Raw genomic sequence first — 15,953 nt, 5'->3', positions numbered from 1 at the left:
GCAACTTGAAAATCCTCAAGCTCTGCTATCCCAGTAGACTTTTAAATGACAAATAATTTAAAAAATGAAGACATCTTTTCTCTAGCCAACAATTGATCTTCAAGTGAACAATGACTAAGTAATTTCTCAGTCTCCATCTTTGTTGATATAACCCAACATGGCAGGGTCTGTAATAGGATTGGGAGAGGTAGCACCATGCTATCTAGTGAACCATGTCCTACCACCCTGAGTCACAAAAATCAGAGTGGCTGGGTCCATATTGAGGTTGAGCCTTGGATTCCTTCCCTTTTGAATTTGCTTGGTACCTGTAACAACATACCCTTCCATCCTGGTGGTGTGTTCCATCTCACAATTTCCAGTCAGTTTAGTTTCAGAGAGGAAGAGTTATTTCCACTTTGCAGCCATGATGCACTTGAGTCCTGACTGGCAGCCATTCTGTAGGACATCACTAAAGAATTCATTCATCACATGCTTTCTCTACCAGTTCCGACTCATACTGTCACATAGTTAATAAGTTGCCAAGAAGTTTTCTGCCATTTCTTTCACCCCCATCCCATGGTTTTTTTCTTATTTTTATGCCAGGAAATGTAAGAGAAATAATGGAATATAATGAGAATGAAGGACCATCCTTTTAATTTGAATTCATCTCACATTTCTCTCCCTCCTACCTTTATTTTAGGGCTCTAACATTTTTTTCTCCTTTTAATTTTATTCTAGGCATTATTGTAAATTTCTTTTACTTTTAGAACAGTTTCAGGTATAGCAAAATTGAGCAATAAATGCAGAGACTTCCCCTATACCTTCTGCCCCATATGCATACTACTTCCTCCACTTTCAACACTTTGCACATGAGTGATACACTTGTGACAACTGACAGACCTACATTGTCCTGTCATTATAACTCAAAGTTTACAGATTACATTAGAGTTCACTCTTGGTAGTGTCATGCTGTCGTTTTAAACATCTGTATAATGCCATGTGTCCACTCTAACAGTGTCACATGGAATAGTTTCATTGACCTAAAAATTCTCTGTGCTCTGCTTAGTCATGGCTATTCCTCACCAACTCCTGACAAACACTGATCTTCTTATTGACGCCACAGTATTGCCTATTCCAGAATGACAGACAGTTGGAATGAGAGAATATGTGACCCTTTCCTGATTGACATCTTTCACTTAGTAATGTGCATTTGTTTCCTCTGTGTCTTTTCATAGCATGATAGCTCATTTCTTTTTGGTGCTGAATCACATTCCATTGCCAGGATGTGCCACAGTACATATTTGTCCATCTACCTACTGAAAGTCATTTTGGTTGCTGCCAAGATTGGGCATTTATAAATAAAGCTGCTATAAACATCTGTGTACAGGTTATTATGTGGACATAAGTTTTCACCTCTATTGGGTAAATACCAAGAAGTATGATGGCTGGATCATATGCTAACAGCATTTTTAGTTTTGTTAGAGACTGTTAAGCTACCTTCCAAAGTGGTTGTTACCAATTTCCATTCCCACCAGGAACGAATAAGAGTTCCTGTTGCTCCACATCCTCATCAGCATTTGGTGGTGTCAGTGTTCTGGATTTTGGCCATTTGAATAGATTCATAACAATATCTTGTTATTTTAATTTGCGACTCCTTGGTGACAGATGATGTGGAGCATCTTTTCATATGCTTATTTGTGATCTGCAAGTCTTTGGTGAGGCATCTGTTAGGGTCTTTTGCTGATTTTTTAATTTGGTTGTTCTCTTGCCATTGACTTTTAAGAATTCTTTGTATATTTGGACTTAGATCTTTATTCCTTTTTAATATTTACATCCATGCCAGAGATTTCCCTCTGGAAATTTCCCTCTGTTGCATCCAACAAATTTTGATGAGTTGTGTTTTCATTTTCATGTCATTTAAAATATTTTTAATTTTCTCCTTAGATTTCTTATTTGACTTATGTGTTAAAAAGAGTGTTCTTTAATTTCTATGCATTGTGGGATTATGCAGCTATCTTCTCTTATTGATTCTTAATTTAGTTCTATTATGGTCTGAGAGCATACATTGCATGATTTCTGTTCTTTTGAATTTATTAAGATGTGTTTTGTGACCCAAACATGTTCTATCTTTGTGAATGTTCTCTGTGAACTTGAAAAGAATGTGTATTCTAATATTATGTCAACTGAAGTATTCAATATCTGTCAGTTATATCAAGTTGATTGATGATGCTATTGAGTTCAACTATGTCCTTACTGATTTTCTGCCTTATGGATCTGTCCATTTCTGATAGAGGGGTGTTGAAGTCTCTGGCTATGAAAGTTGATTCATCTATTTCTCTTTGCAGTCTGTCAGTTTTTGCCTCACATGGGTTGACACTCTGTTTTTAGGCACATTAAAGAGAGGGTGTTTTGGATAAGTGACCCATTATCATTATTGAATGCCCTTCTTTACTTTCCATAACCTACCTTGCTCTGACATTCCTCAGTCTGAAATTAATGTAGCTTTCCCTGCTTTCTTTTGATTAATATTAATATTGCATATCTTTCTTCATCCCTTTACTTTTAATTTATATGTATCTTCATTTTTAAAGTGGATTTCTTGGGATGCCTGGGTGGCTCAGTGGTTGAGCATCTGCCTTTGGCTCAGGTCGTAGTCCCAGGATCCTGGGATCAAGTCCCACATCAAGCTCCCCACAGGGAGCCTGCTTCTCCCTCTGTGTCTCTGCCTCTCTCTCTGTGTCTCTCATGAAAAAATAAATAAAATCTTTTTAAAAAATTATTAACATATAAGGTGATTATTGAGATTGTTGAATTATTTTCTACCATACTGTTACTGTTTTCTAGTCATTGCCCTTCTTTTTTGTTTTTCAATTTTTTTTCTGTTAGTAGTTTTAAATGAGCATTTTCCATTTTCTTTCCTTTTTTAAGTTTCTTTAGCTCTTTTGAGTGTTACCCTAGGGTTAGCAATATACATTTACAACTAATCCAACTCCACTTTCTTTTATTTAAGATTTTATTTATTTATTTATTTATTTATTTATTTATTTAAGAGAGAGAGCACCAGTAAGGGGAGTGGGGGAGTGGCAGAGGAAGAGAGAGAAGTAGGCTCCCCACTGAGCAGGGAGCCCAACATGGGGCTCGATCCCAGGCCCCTGGTGTCATGACCTGAGCTGAAGGCAGATGCTCAATTGACTAAGCCACCCAGACGCCCCTCCAACTTCACTTTCATATGACATTATACTTCATCACAGATGGTATAAGTACTTTATAATAATAAAGAATTCCTAATTCCTCCCTCCTATCCTTTGTATAATTAGTATCATCCATTTCTCTTATACATAAACTATTGTCAACTCTATTGTTGCTATTATTGTATTGAACTGTTATTTACTAGATCAATTAAGAATATGAAAAAGATAAGTTTTTATTTTACTGTCATTTATTCCTTTTATAATACTCTTCCTTTTTTTATGTTGATCTGAGTTTCTGATCTATATCATTTTCCTTCTTACTGAAGAACTCTGTTTAAAAATTCTTACAAGGCAGGTCTACTAGCAACAGATTCCCTCAATTTTTATCTGAGATAATCTTTGTTGTTCCTTCCTTTTTAAAAGATAATTTCACAGGGTACAGAATTCTAGGTTTGTTTTTTTTCTCTCTCTCTCTCTCAACATTTTAAATATATCACACTGCTATCTTCTTGCTTGCATGGTTCCTGAGGAGAAATCCGATACAGTTCTTACTCTTGCTTTTGTATAAGTAAGGTGTTTTTCCCCCTATGGCTTCTCTCAAGATTTTTTTCTCTATCTTTGACTTTTTCCAGTTTGACTAGGTTATCCCTAGGTGTAGATTTGTTGGCATTTATTCTTCTTGGTATAGTCTAAGCTACTCAGATCTCTTTTGGTGACATAATTTGGGTGAAATTCTCCATCGCTCTTGCTTCAGATATTGTTTCTATCCCTTTCTTCTTATTCTGGTTTCTCATTACACCATTTGTAGTTGTTCCACAGTTTGGGGATATTCTCTCTTTTTTCAGTCTGTTTTTTTTTTCCTTTGCTTTTCAGTTTTAGAAATTTCTATTGTCACATCTTTCAGCTCAGAGATTTTTTTCTTTAGTCATCTCTTCTCTCTGAATGAGCTCATCAAATGCATTGTTCACTTTTATTACAGGTTTTTTGATCTCCAGGTTTCAATTTGTTTCCTTTGGATTTTTTTACTTAGAATTCCCATCTCTGCTTCTGCTATCCATCTGTTCTTGCATGTTGTCTATTTTTTCCATTAGAGCCCTTGGTATATTAATCATAGTTATTTTAAATTCCCAGTCTGATAATTCCAACATCCCTGCCATCTGAGTCTTATTCCAATGCTTGGTCTGTCTCTTCTGTGTTTTTTGCCTTTGAATTTGCCTTGTAATTTTTATTGACATCCAGACTTGGTGTACTGAATAAAAGGAACTGCTATAAATAGTCCTTTAGTAATGTGATAGTAAGTATTGGGGGAGGAAAGGCATTCTACAGATCTGTGATTAGGTTGTAGTCTTCTAGTAAATTTGTGCCCTTGGGCTATGACCTTCACCAGTGCTTCTCAGTAACTAGCCAAACCACTAAGTGAGACAGGATAGCTAGAGGAAGCTGGAGTTGGGTATTTCTCTTCCCCTAGACTGAGTTAGGCTTTGATAAAACCCTAGCAGGTTAGGCTATAGTGATACTTCCTCTTGAGGGTGAGCCCTTACAAGAAGCATGGAAATGGGGGCAACTGGGTGGCTTAGTGGGTTAAGCATCTGCCTTCAACTCATGTCATGATCCCAGGGTCCTGGGATCGAGCCTTGCATCTGGTTCCCCTCTCAAGAGGGAGTCCGCTTCTCCCTCTCCCTCAGCAACTCCCCCTGTTTGTGTGCTCACTTTCTCTATTTCTCTCTCAAATAAATAAATAAATCTTTGTTTTTTTTTAAAAAAAAAAAAAGCATAGAAATGCTCTGTTCTGGGTATATTTCAAAATGGCTGACTTTTGCCTCCTTCTACTAGAAGCTTTTTGGCTTCTAAAAAGAGCTTGGAGGTCATCACTCTGTTCTAACAAGTAAGGGTTTGTATTTTTTTCCTCCAATCTTTACTTTGAGGACCTGATAGGGCTCTTGGGAATAAAACTCACAAAAGTATGGGGAATCCCCCAAAGACTTGATGCCCTCTAGAGTTTTTAAGTCTCAGACTTGTCTACCTGAGCCTCCAGAAACTCTGTAGGAACCTACAGAGTAGGTTTTCCTACTCTGGAGCTGGTTCTCACAGAGCTTTCTGCTCATGGACTTCTGCTCTGGTGGGTCATGATTCCTTATATCACCTGTTTGTCTCTGGGGTCTTTATTAAGTCTCTATTAGGACTAGCAGCAGCTAGTCTTGTGACCTCAATTATCTGGCAAAGCTAAGAAGAGTTTCCAGGTTTCAATTTGTTCATCTCTTTACTTGTTAGAACAGAGTGATGACTTCCAAGCTCTTTACATGTTGGACTGTAAACCAGAAGTCTTCTAATTTTTATGATCCATTTTTAGATATTGGTAAGAATTTATCATCATCATCATCATTATTAAGGGTCTTTGAGGTTCATGCAGTCCAAATTTGGAGACTGGAAATTGAAATACATTAGGCAAACAATTTGTTAAAAATCAAATTGGAACATAAATTTCCTTGTATCTTTAGATAAGATTGCAAAGAGAATTCCGTTCACTTTAGGGGTTTCCCTGCACAAAATACTTTATTTCATTATGTTCACAAAGTTTTTCTCACAGTTTTAAAAGTTTTCATTAAAAAAAATACAAATCTGAAACACAAAGCTTAAAAGAGCAATAGAAAAAAGAGAAAGTGAAAATTTCCATTTATCCACAGTCATTCCCAAGCCTCAGTTCTAAATCCAGCATCCCTCAGCCCTCTGTAATTATGGGCTACCACATTTAGCTGTGTATAAGAACAAATGACAACCCCACAATGACTCAAAACCTCCATAACCAAGCCAGCTACTTGTGATATGCAGCTTGTAGAAAAACTCTCCTTAATAATATTGTGGTATGATAATGATTAATTCAGTTAACAAGCATATTGAATGCCATCTCTTTGTGTAAATGGCTAGGTGCTAGTAAATTAATCTTACTTTTTCAAAGCATAATTCTCAGTTATGAGAAGGTAGAGTATTCATATAATTTGGTGGTAATTATAACGTAACTTGTAAGGAAACATAATGTAATGAGATACTTTACTGGAAATAACACATTGTTCTAGAATGAATGTCTTTGGGGTCAAGAGATCTGGAGTGCCATCTCAGCTCTACCATTTGGACACATCACCTTTTTTCTCTGAGGCCCATTTCCCTTATCTGTAAATTAGGAAGTAGGAAGGGCTTTTACAACATTACTAAGACTAAGTGAGATAATACTTGTAGAGTACTGTCATTCACTATCTATTGCACATTCCATGTTAGTTTCCACTCACATCCCAATACTAATTAAGTACCTAAGTGCTATTATATTAATGGAGAGCAGAAGTACCATAAACATGCTGTTTGGGGACCACTTAGGGTGTTAATAGTTTGAATTTGCATTATTTAACAACACTTAAAAATTAAAGAAGTCCACATAAAATCGGATTTCTATTTTTTCCTGAAATTTACAGTGTCTGTGACCTCCAATGGGGGATCCATCTGCTGGAACTTGAGAACATGGTTAGCCAGGTTTTGAAGAAGGTTCATGAACAGAGTATGTGCTTAATATAAACTTAAAGCTCTAGGTCTCTGCCAGGACCTCTGATTTGAGCAGGCTATCTTGGGTCCTTAATGGGCTTCTTTGGGGGCAAAAATGAAGTGTATAGTTTGACATCACTGAACTTAGTTCACCCACATGGAGGATTAGAAAGGAGATAGAGCTTTTCCAGGAGATTAGATTTTATTGGTGCACACATTCCCCCATCCCCCACCACCTCCCACCACCAACACTAGCAGCACATTCACTGTCCTTTCTAACCTGTAAGGATTGGATTAGAACACAAGCAAGAAAAGACTAATGAGAGAAGTCTGGTGAACTTAATGATGCCCTTGTTCATAGGCAGAACAAAAGAGAATGTGGAGGCAGACATCTGCATAAATCAGTCCAAAGCAAATCAAAGAAATTCCAGCAGAAAGGGGACTTTTTGCCTGAATTGTGGAGCTAATTATCTCAGCCCTCCACTTCAGTGTTCCTGGAGAGACCTGGCTTAAAAATGCTTTCCCAGGGATCCCTGGGTGGCGCAGTGGTTTGGCGCTTGCCTTTGGCCCAGGGCGCGATCCTGGAGACCCAGGATCGAATCCCACATCAGGCTCCCGGTGCATGGAGCCTGCTTCTCCCTCTGCCTATGTCTCTGCCTCTCTCTCTCTCTCTCTGTGACTATCATAAATAAATAAAAATTAAAAAAAAAAAAAAAAAAATGCTTTCCCAATGAGCTGGCAGGTTCAGAAGTGGAGAGAAAATGTGTTATTGTAGCCGCAACTGAGAGGCCTGAGCCCAGTTGCTATCTCTGTCCAGAACACCTGTTGAGAACATCCAAGCTCAGACCAGCATGGCTGGCTGGAAAAAAAAAAAGCAAAGCTGAAAGGTGGTTTCAAGAAGACCATCGTGGTCCACGGTCTGCATGCTGGCAAGAGAAGAATGCCAGCTCTCCAAGAAGCTACTCTGGGTTGCTTCATCAAATCTTTACAACGTTAACACTGTCATAGAAGTTAGAGATGATTTTCACTTTTCTGTTTAAAATGTATTTTTTTAAAAAAAAACTTTTAGTAATAAAAAGGGCAACTTATTAATGAAACCCTTCTGCCTTCGAAGTATGAAATTAAAAGATTATTATAACTACAGGCAAGAAAGCATTTGGATTATGTGGCATTTGGAAATGACAATAAAGATTATCCATATGGTCTAATGTTGTCAATGTCTTACATTGCATTAGCAATCACCTAATATGGGCGTGATTTTGATTATGTGGCTCATTTTAAATTCTGTTGTGTCCTAGGTCAATCAGAGTCAAGATGATTTACTAGAAATGGCTGCCGTCGTCTTTTGTAAATGCCACCAGTGCTTTGCCAGAATTAGAATGTTTTAGGGCGTAATATTTTTGGCATTATGGTGCAATAGTCTTAAACCTCACTTTATATGTTTTCCTTAAGTGTCTCTCATTTTATTCTTGGCTGTCCCAGGTACATAAAACAACCTCCGGTAGTAAGAGCTAAAAAAAAAAATTGCTTTATCTGTTTATTTGTATAGCAGGTCTATTATGTTTTTATGACTTTGTCCAGGTATTTATAACTTAAGATTATGAGTTCTTTATGGTCAGAGAGCAAGATTCAGAGGCAAGAGTTAAACTGTGTCTCCAAAAGAATTGGAAATCTACCTTCCTTGGCCTTTTTGCATTCTTTTCAATGGAGGGAGGAGATATGGGGACTTACTCTGCTGCTAAACTCTCCAAGGGAAGCCAACAACTTGAAATTTATTTACCTTCTGCTCTGCTGACCAGCCTAGGTGAGGAAGTCCTCTGGGGTCATGTGGCATTAAGTCATGTCACAGCTCCCTGAGAAGTCAGGATATACTGTCCTGTGCACCTGAGGCCTGAGCCCCTTTGCCCTGGGTAGGCTGTCTGTCACGGCCAGCTCCCTTCCTGCACATCTTCCATTGATCCTACTTTCTTCACTTCTTGCCTACTTTTGTTTTTTTTAGTTCTACAGTATGCCATGGAGATGCATCCTTGGATTATTCAGTTTTTGTTTGGCAGATATTTACCAGGGGAATCCACTCTTTGCCACTGGTTGTAGAAAATAATTTAGTGAAATTTAGAAGCTTATCAATAAAAAGATTGTGATTGCCTTGGTCTAGGGCCATTGGTCATTTTAATCTGGCATATAGTAGGAGAAACAGAAAGTCATATTTTAGGCTGTACATTCCTAATATCTCCATGGGTTTTTTGAGGATGGGCAGTGGATGCTTTTCATCTGTGGCTCTGCAGCTGGCAGAGGACCTGACCTCGAGAAGGCATCATAAATAGATGTTATGGATGAATAGGAGTAATTCAGTAGAAATCATTCTTAATCAAGACCCAGTACACGTGTCAAGGCCTCACTTACCATGTTCATGCATGTCTATATAATGAACTCTTTGTCCTAAGGAAACTAGCCAAGAAGCGGAAGGAGACGATGAGCAGCACGCGTCAGGAGATGACTGTGATGGTGAACTCAATGGACAAGAGCTATGCCGAGCAAGGCACCAACTGCGACGAGGCATTCTCGTTCATGGACACGCACAATTTGAATGGGAGATGTAAGTGCACGCATTTCTTAGCTTCTGATACATTTCTCTGGTTTTCCAGAATGCTGGATAGTACTGGGGGATTGAAAGACAGACAGAGAAACCTCCTGAAGAATTCTTAGGCCCTGGTGGTTTCTCCATCCCCTTCAGCAATTCTGAAAACTTCTCTGGGTACCTTGAGTTGCTTAGGAGAGGATGATATGCCTGAGATGATAGGGCCAGCCGAGGAGCACTGGGGAAGCCACAAGTAAGTTTCTGTGAAGCCTTAACATTGCCATGAAGACTTTTCTCTTCTTAAAGATGAAGGCACCTGCTTCGCATCATCCTTTTTGCTGTTGAGATCCTGTTTATGAGCTAGCCAGGTGTGGAACTACACAGGGAAGCCTGTTAGAAAACAGCTTGCTAAATGACAGGAACAAGTTAATTGTTTATTTGTTTAGCTTACAGGTTCTGCCTCTATTATAGGGCTATTAGTGGCAATTAATAAGTTAAACTGTATTTCCGCTTCACAAGCCTCACATCTCACACCAGGTTTGTAAACCAAACTCCAGCTAATGCCTTCCCATATTGCCACCTGTGCTCCAGGTACCAGGCATTATTTTAAAAAGCTAACAGTTTGATTTAAAATATGAAGAGCAAGACGAGCAGTTCTTGTGTCCCTGGTGATCTTCTCAGAGACCAGAAGTAAATCCATGTGAGTGCCTGATTCTGTGGTTCGTGGCCACGGTGGGCTCAAGGGCAGAGGTTTCTTTCTTTTTTTTTTTTTTTAAATGGATGAAAGATCTTTTTTTTTTTAAGTTTTTTTTTTATTTATTTATTCATGAGAGACAGAGAGAGAGAGAGAGAGAGAGAGAGAGAGAGAGAGAGAGGCAGAGGGAGAAGCAGGCTCCATGCAAGGAGCCCGATGTGGGACTCGATCCTGGATCTCCAGGATCACACCCCAGGCTGCAGGCGGTGCTAAACCGCTGCGCCACCGGGGCTGCCCAGAGGTTTCTTTACTTTGTGAAATCCATGTCCACAGACTTCCGCTGACCCTAGTCTCATACTTAACATGTTGGACAGCAGGAGGATGGAACAAAAGTGCAGCCATCACCATCATTAATAAAAATGCACAAAGTTTGGAACCATGACCAAGTAGCCCAGAAATCAGGTTTCAGGGGTTGGGGGAGAGGGCTGATACCAGCTTGGACAGTGTGTGCTGTGTCCTGACTACCAGCTCGGCCTATTCTTTTACTGCAGCCCCAGGCACCCCATCTGCCCATCCTCTCTCTGGTCTCTACATGGTCAGTGTCCCCCTCTCCCTCATGCTTTGCCCTTCTCCTGCATTCATCCAGGCTCCAGAGAGTTTCTGCTTTCTATTTTTGGTGGCTACGGATGCCCACCTCTTCCTACTTCGAGGCACTACATTTATTCATCTATATGCACAACTGGCCCAGTGGAGCAAGAGTTTAGCAAACACTAAATTGTCACCCCAGTGGGAAGGGTGGCTCTCTTCATCCTTGGTCATTGCTCTTTGCCCTTTGGTGGCATTTTCAGTGTAAATGACATAATCTTTGGTACTCTAGTATCCCACAAACTACATCAAATATATGTGTATATGTACAATGCATTTAATGGCCAAAATAAAGCAACTTATGATACACTGATGTGGGCTGGAGGTGGGGTGGATAGAAAGAGTCCTGCCTATCACCAACAGGGTTAGAATCTTGGTAGAAGTGGTTACTTCTTCAACATCATCATGGAAGGGGCCGCACAGATAGATGTTCTCACTTTCTAGGATAACCCATTAATCTTCCAAATTTCCCATTTCATGGTGAAATTCCTCACACATAAATTTACTAGGAATTACCTCCCCAGAGTAGAAACCTACTTGAGTAGTTTCTAGGCTTTTGAAGTTTGAACAACAGGGAATATTTGCCTCTGGACAGGAAATTCAATTTGGCAGTTACTTCTTAAAGTAACTTCTTAAAAAGTGAGCGTATCTGTGGAAATCCAAAAATGCTCAGGTTGCTGCAGAAACCAGCATCAGCTTCCATGGCTCATCTGCTACGAGCCATTATTTTATGCCTCCCATCAATACAGCCGATAGAGGAAGCACAGCAGTAGGCGTTCCATTTTCCTCCCCCTCTGTGAGCAGTGAGTAGGTGCCATCCAATCCCCAACCCTCAGGAGTGCCCCTGATGTTAAACTTTATCATAGTTACTTTCTTAGTGCCTTCAAAATAAGAGATGAGCTACTGGGGAAGGAAACGTGCAGGAGAGGGGTTCATTAGATCCCTGAGCTTCCAACCCTGAACCTATTACAAGTCTGAGTATGTGTGAGGCCTTTTAGGGTTGGGAGATAAGTATCTTTTAGAAATGAGACAGTAAGAAAAATAAAATTGGAGAATTTAAAAATAAGCATGGACATATTTATGAAAATGGGGAATAATCTGTTCACCAAAGCAAATGGGAGTCGTACCATCTTCTTTTAATACATTACACAAAGGAGGGGACTGGATATGTAGAGAGGGAATGGGTTTAATTTTTATACTAAAGATCAAAGCATTTAAAATATATTTTTAAAGGATGAAAATAAACATAGCTATTTTGTATCTGCTTTGTACCCTCTTACCAATGACATTAAAATGTCTGTAGATAATAGACATTATTCTTACTGACCCTAGCATGTTTTATAAGTACTCAGGGTTTTTGGTTTTATTTTCATCAATTGCTCTCTTTTTTCCTGGCCATCGACCATAAACATGCATTATAAATATGATATCTCTCTATTTCAGAAAAATATCATATGAATGACAGACAGACTGGGTTCTGGTTCTTTGTCTGTCATTTATTAATTCTACATTTTAAAAATATAAACAGATGTAAAAAAACACTGTCATAAAGGAACTTCTCCAGGAGAGCTAAAAAAAATTAATATGTCAGCAGAATAAAGGTAACATACAATAGCCACAGGGATTTGGTACTTCTTCCCATAATAAAATGATGTAATTGGGTATTAGTGTCCTGATCAGAACTTTAGCATCAAATAAATCATATAACTGCATCTGAAAGTTAGGATTTAAACTTATGTTTAACCAACTTGAACACTTGAGCACATTTAAATCATTTATTCTTCCTCTTTAATGAAATTAAGGTGATTTTTAAAGCACTAATCAATTAAGATGTTTAAGAGAGTTCACAGACTACTTTTAAAAAAGGAAATACCTACGTTCATTGAAATCAGATTAATTGGATGGATTGACTTTCCCTCCCAATAACATGAAGGGAGAAGAGGTCTAGTAGTTAAATCCTGAGTCTATCAGAGGAGTATTTCAAAGAAAAATGAGCATTTTTATAAAGACTGAAAGACTAATAGAACAATATGTAGGCATGAAACTTTCACCTTAAATACAGTGCACATGAAACATCACCTTTATTTTTTGTAAACCAGGTCATAACATTATAGGAAGTTCTCAGAATATCCAAAATAGGACAAAAGAGAGGAGTTGGCAAATTGCAACAACATCAACCTTCAGAAAATTCTCCAAAAAGTGTAGACACCTTCTCATACCCTTAGCCATAAAAACAAAGCAAACAAACAAACAAAAAATGGCATAATACTAGAATTCTACAAGCATAGGCTAGAAGTCTAATGAATTTCTCGATTCAAAATGGCCGCAAAGGTTATGGGGATTTTTCTTCATGTGTAGGGTAAGAAAATCTTTTAGGGGACAAAAGGGTGCTTGTCCTCTGAAGTACAAATAATTCCCCAGAGACAGTGGTGAGTGATAGCATTTACCATATAGATTTCAATAGATGTAAGCCGTTTCTTCAGTCAAGTCTCTACCAGCATGGTGTCCTGAGCAACTTCAGAGGGCAGGATTTTCAGGTACTGCCTCTCTGCAACTGCTGACTAGTCCTTTTCTCTTTTACAGCTGTGTCTTCACCCTCGTCCTTTACAATGAAAACGAATACACTGAGCACATCGGTGCCCAATTCCTACTACCCAGGTAACAGATTTTTCCATTGTTCATGCGTTCATAACCCCTTAGCAATCAGAATCAATCCGCGCTCTCACTTTGCTGTCCATGATGCTTGAGGAGCTTAATACGTTTGATGTGTTGTAACACGATGCTTTCTATGGCTTTCTGCGGGAAAAGTGGGGGGGCCTTTCATCAATCATTTACTGTTCTTTCTCTTTTTACTTTCTCTGCATTGACCCGCTTATGATGTATGACAGACCCATTTGTGCCAACTGCAATTTTAGGTGAGAACATTTCCCTTTATCACAGTTTATTGCAGGAGTAATTTAGAAAGTCAGTGGCCACTCTATAGAAGCCTGGAGTTCTGTTCTGTATGATGCAGTAATTGTAAGCAGGACAAGGGGGTGGTGGGTGGCCTGGCGGGAGGGCATAGTTAATAAAAAGACTTTCTCCAAACAGTCTCCATTGATAAGAAGGGTTTGCCTCGTGTATATCAGTAATGATACCAAAGGTTCAAATGAACTATCCTGGCTCTAGTATTTTCCCTTTCTGTGTTCGGAATTTAAAGTCAGATTTGATCCCAAGGGAAAACACAGTATGTCATCACTCCGCTGTGTACTTCCAAAAGCTGAATTCTGTAATGTGACAGTCGTAAAAGTAAAAATTGCTGCTGCTTATTTTCACTTACCACTAAGCACTAAAAACTTCAATTTCAAAAATAGCATTTTTCTAATTATGCCAAATGTTATGCAGAAAAAAATGATCACAGTGGAGTTTGGGTCCCCCACCCCTCCTTAGAGCCTCTCAGGGCACCCCCAGCATTCCCAAGTGTCTGTCACACAGTGGAATTTCAAAGGAGCTGATGTTCTCAGCAGCAAAGTGACAAGATGGCACTTTATAATCACATGGTTTATTATGTGTCAGATGTCACTAGAAATGAAATAAAATGTTAGCCCAGTGGTGCAGAACACATTGAAAATGCGAACTGTTCCCTTGGGGAGCTGAAGGAACTTCCGTTTGTCCAATGTAAGAAGGTTTTGGGGAAATGGCGTTACCTGGCTCTGATAATCAAACAAGCATGAGCTGCTGTTGCATTTGAGATGCATCAATAACCCAAGTGTATCACGGCTATGTTCTCTCTCTACTACTAACCTTACCGAAAAGGAGCACAACACAAACGACTTCAAGGTATATACCAATTCATCGTAGCCAAAGTTCCATCCTCAGCTCTTCAACTCCTGCTTCCTAATTCTCTTTACAAGGGTTGATATCTTTGCAACATAATTTTTCCCCCTGTGCTTCTCTTTTCTCTAAGTTGTTACGATTTTTGTACGGAGGGTGATGTGTTTTCCTTAGGAGGGTGATGTGTTTTCCTTACGGTGTTTTCTGACCTTAAGCAAGTTTGTTGCCTGAGTTACAACTCAACTCAGACAGAAGTTAAAGAATGGACATAAACCCTAATTTTTAAATTTGCATCATTTTGCAGGCTAACAAACAGAGCTCACTAAAGCCCTCCTCCCTTTTAATACCAGCTAGATGGAGGAAAGGCTGCCTTTTTATTCTTTTCGTAAGTAAGGGGCACAGGCTAATTTTAGGCACCCGAACAATGTCATCTACATGCAGATGACATTTGCAGCATCTTTTGATAGGCAAAGATTTGCGATTTCTTTGTGTGCCACGGCATTCATTCTACAGCTCCTCTAGTAGATATTCTGACCTTGGGGAAGCTGGAGTGGGGAGGGCTGAGATGTGTACTGTCAGAGGGAAGAAAATGTTCAGATTGCACAGCAGGATTAAGATAAGCTTATTAAACAAATATCATTTTTTAAAGTCGCTGCTTTGTTATTATGAACACTAATGACATCTTTTAAATTTGGTTAGGCTTCTTTACCGAAAGGGAATCACTTGAACAGACAATTCAAGTAGCAGAAATGATGCACATTTGTGAAGAGTAAGTCAGCCAGATTGACAAATAACTGTTATCACGTCTGGCTTATAGATGTACCAATGCAGCAAATGGCAGTGCTCGGGAACCGTTCCTCCCACGGTGTTTGGTGCAGATGTGAATCTGTATATTGCATAGTAAGGATTAATGAGGTGATCCCTTGACACCATGGGAAGAAGATAAGCTGTACATACATCTACTCTGGCACTTTTGGGAAACAGCACTATTAACAACTTACATTAAGACAAGAGCGTTTTATTGTGACTTGGAGCTTGGCACCCTTAAATCCTTTATTATCTCCACCTTTTATTCTTATGTGTTAAGGTGCCAGCCTAATAATGTATAGAGCTTTACTGTGCCTTTACATCATTTTCTTACCCCCCACCCCCCAAAAAAAGGGAGGGAGATTAACAAGTAGATAGGGTAGGTAGGTAGGCAGATAGATAAATAGATGTTGATAGATATTTATAGATAGGTAAATAGAAGACTCCACACACACCTCAAAAACATAGCACTCTTTTCAATTCTAGATTTTTCAGCTGGTTTGTTGAGAATTGAAGATAGTCTATTAAAGAATATAGGTTCACAAATTCTTCAAAAACCATCAGAACTGTGAGAAGCTTTGTTTCTGATTTCCTTCTAGGCATAATTTTTAGTGGAAATAATTGTTGGTAACTTTTAAATAAATACAGGAAGTCAATGACAAATGATATATTTTATCAGTAATAATTCTTTTTAAGTCAGAGTGAACTGATTAAT

At 38.8% G+C, this 15,953-nt stretch overlaps 1 protein-coding gene across 9 annotated transcripts in view; it reads left to right on the top strand.

Annotated features, from left to right (window-relative positions):
* Positions 1-15,953, top strand: part of PTPRM (protein tyrosine phosphatase receptor type M) — a 710,086-nt gene that overhangs the window by 551,170 nt on the left and 142,963 nt on the right. For 5 of the 9 annotated variants that reach the window (XM_041721677.1, XM_041721656.1, XM_041721645.1 and 2 more), the window contains 3 exons: positions 9,146-9,297; positions 13,202-13,276; positions 13,507-13,533. In XM_041721677.1, the coding sequence (XP_041577611.1) occupies positions 9,146-9,297; positions 13,202-13,276; positions 13,507-13,533 (254 nt within the window). The remainder of the gene's footprint in view (positions 1-9,145; positions 9,298-13,201; positions 13,277-13,506; positions 13,534-15,953) is intronic. The other 4 variants (XM_041721685.1, XM_041721667.1, XM_041721635.1 and 1 more) reach the window with 1 other exon arrangement.

Source organism: Vulpes lagopus, chromosome 1 (genome assembly GCF_018345385.1).
Source record: "Vulpes lagopus strain Blue_001 chromosome 1, ASM1834538v1, whole genome shotgun sequence".
Taxonomy (NCBI): Eukaryota; Metazoa; Chordata; class Mammalia; order Carnivora; family Canidae; genus Vulpes; species Vulpes lagopus.
The sequence above is the reverse complement of the archived record's forward strand: the minus strand, read 5'-3'. Positions and strand labels throughout refer to the sequence as shown.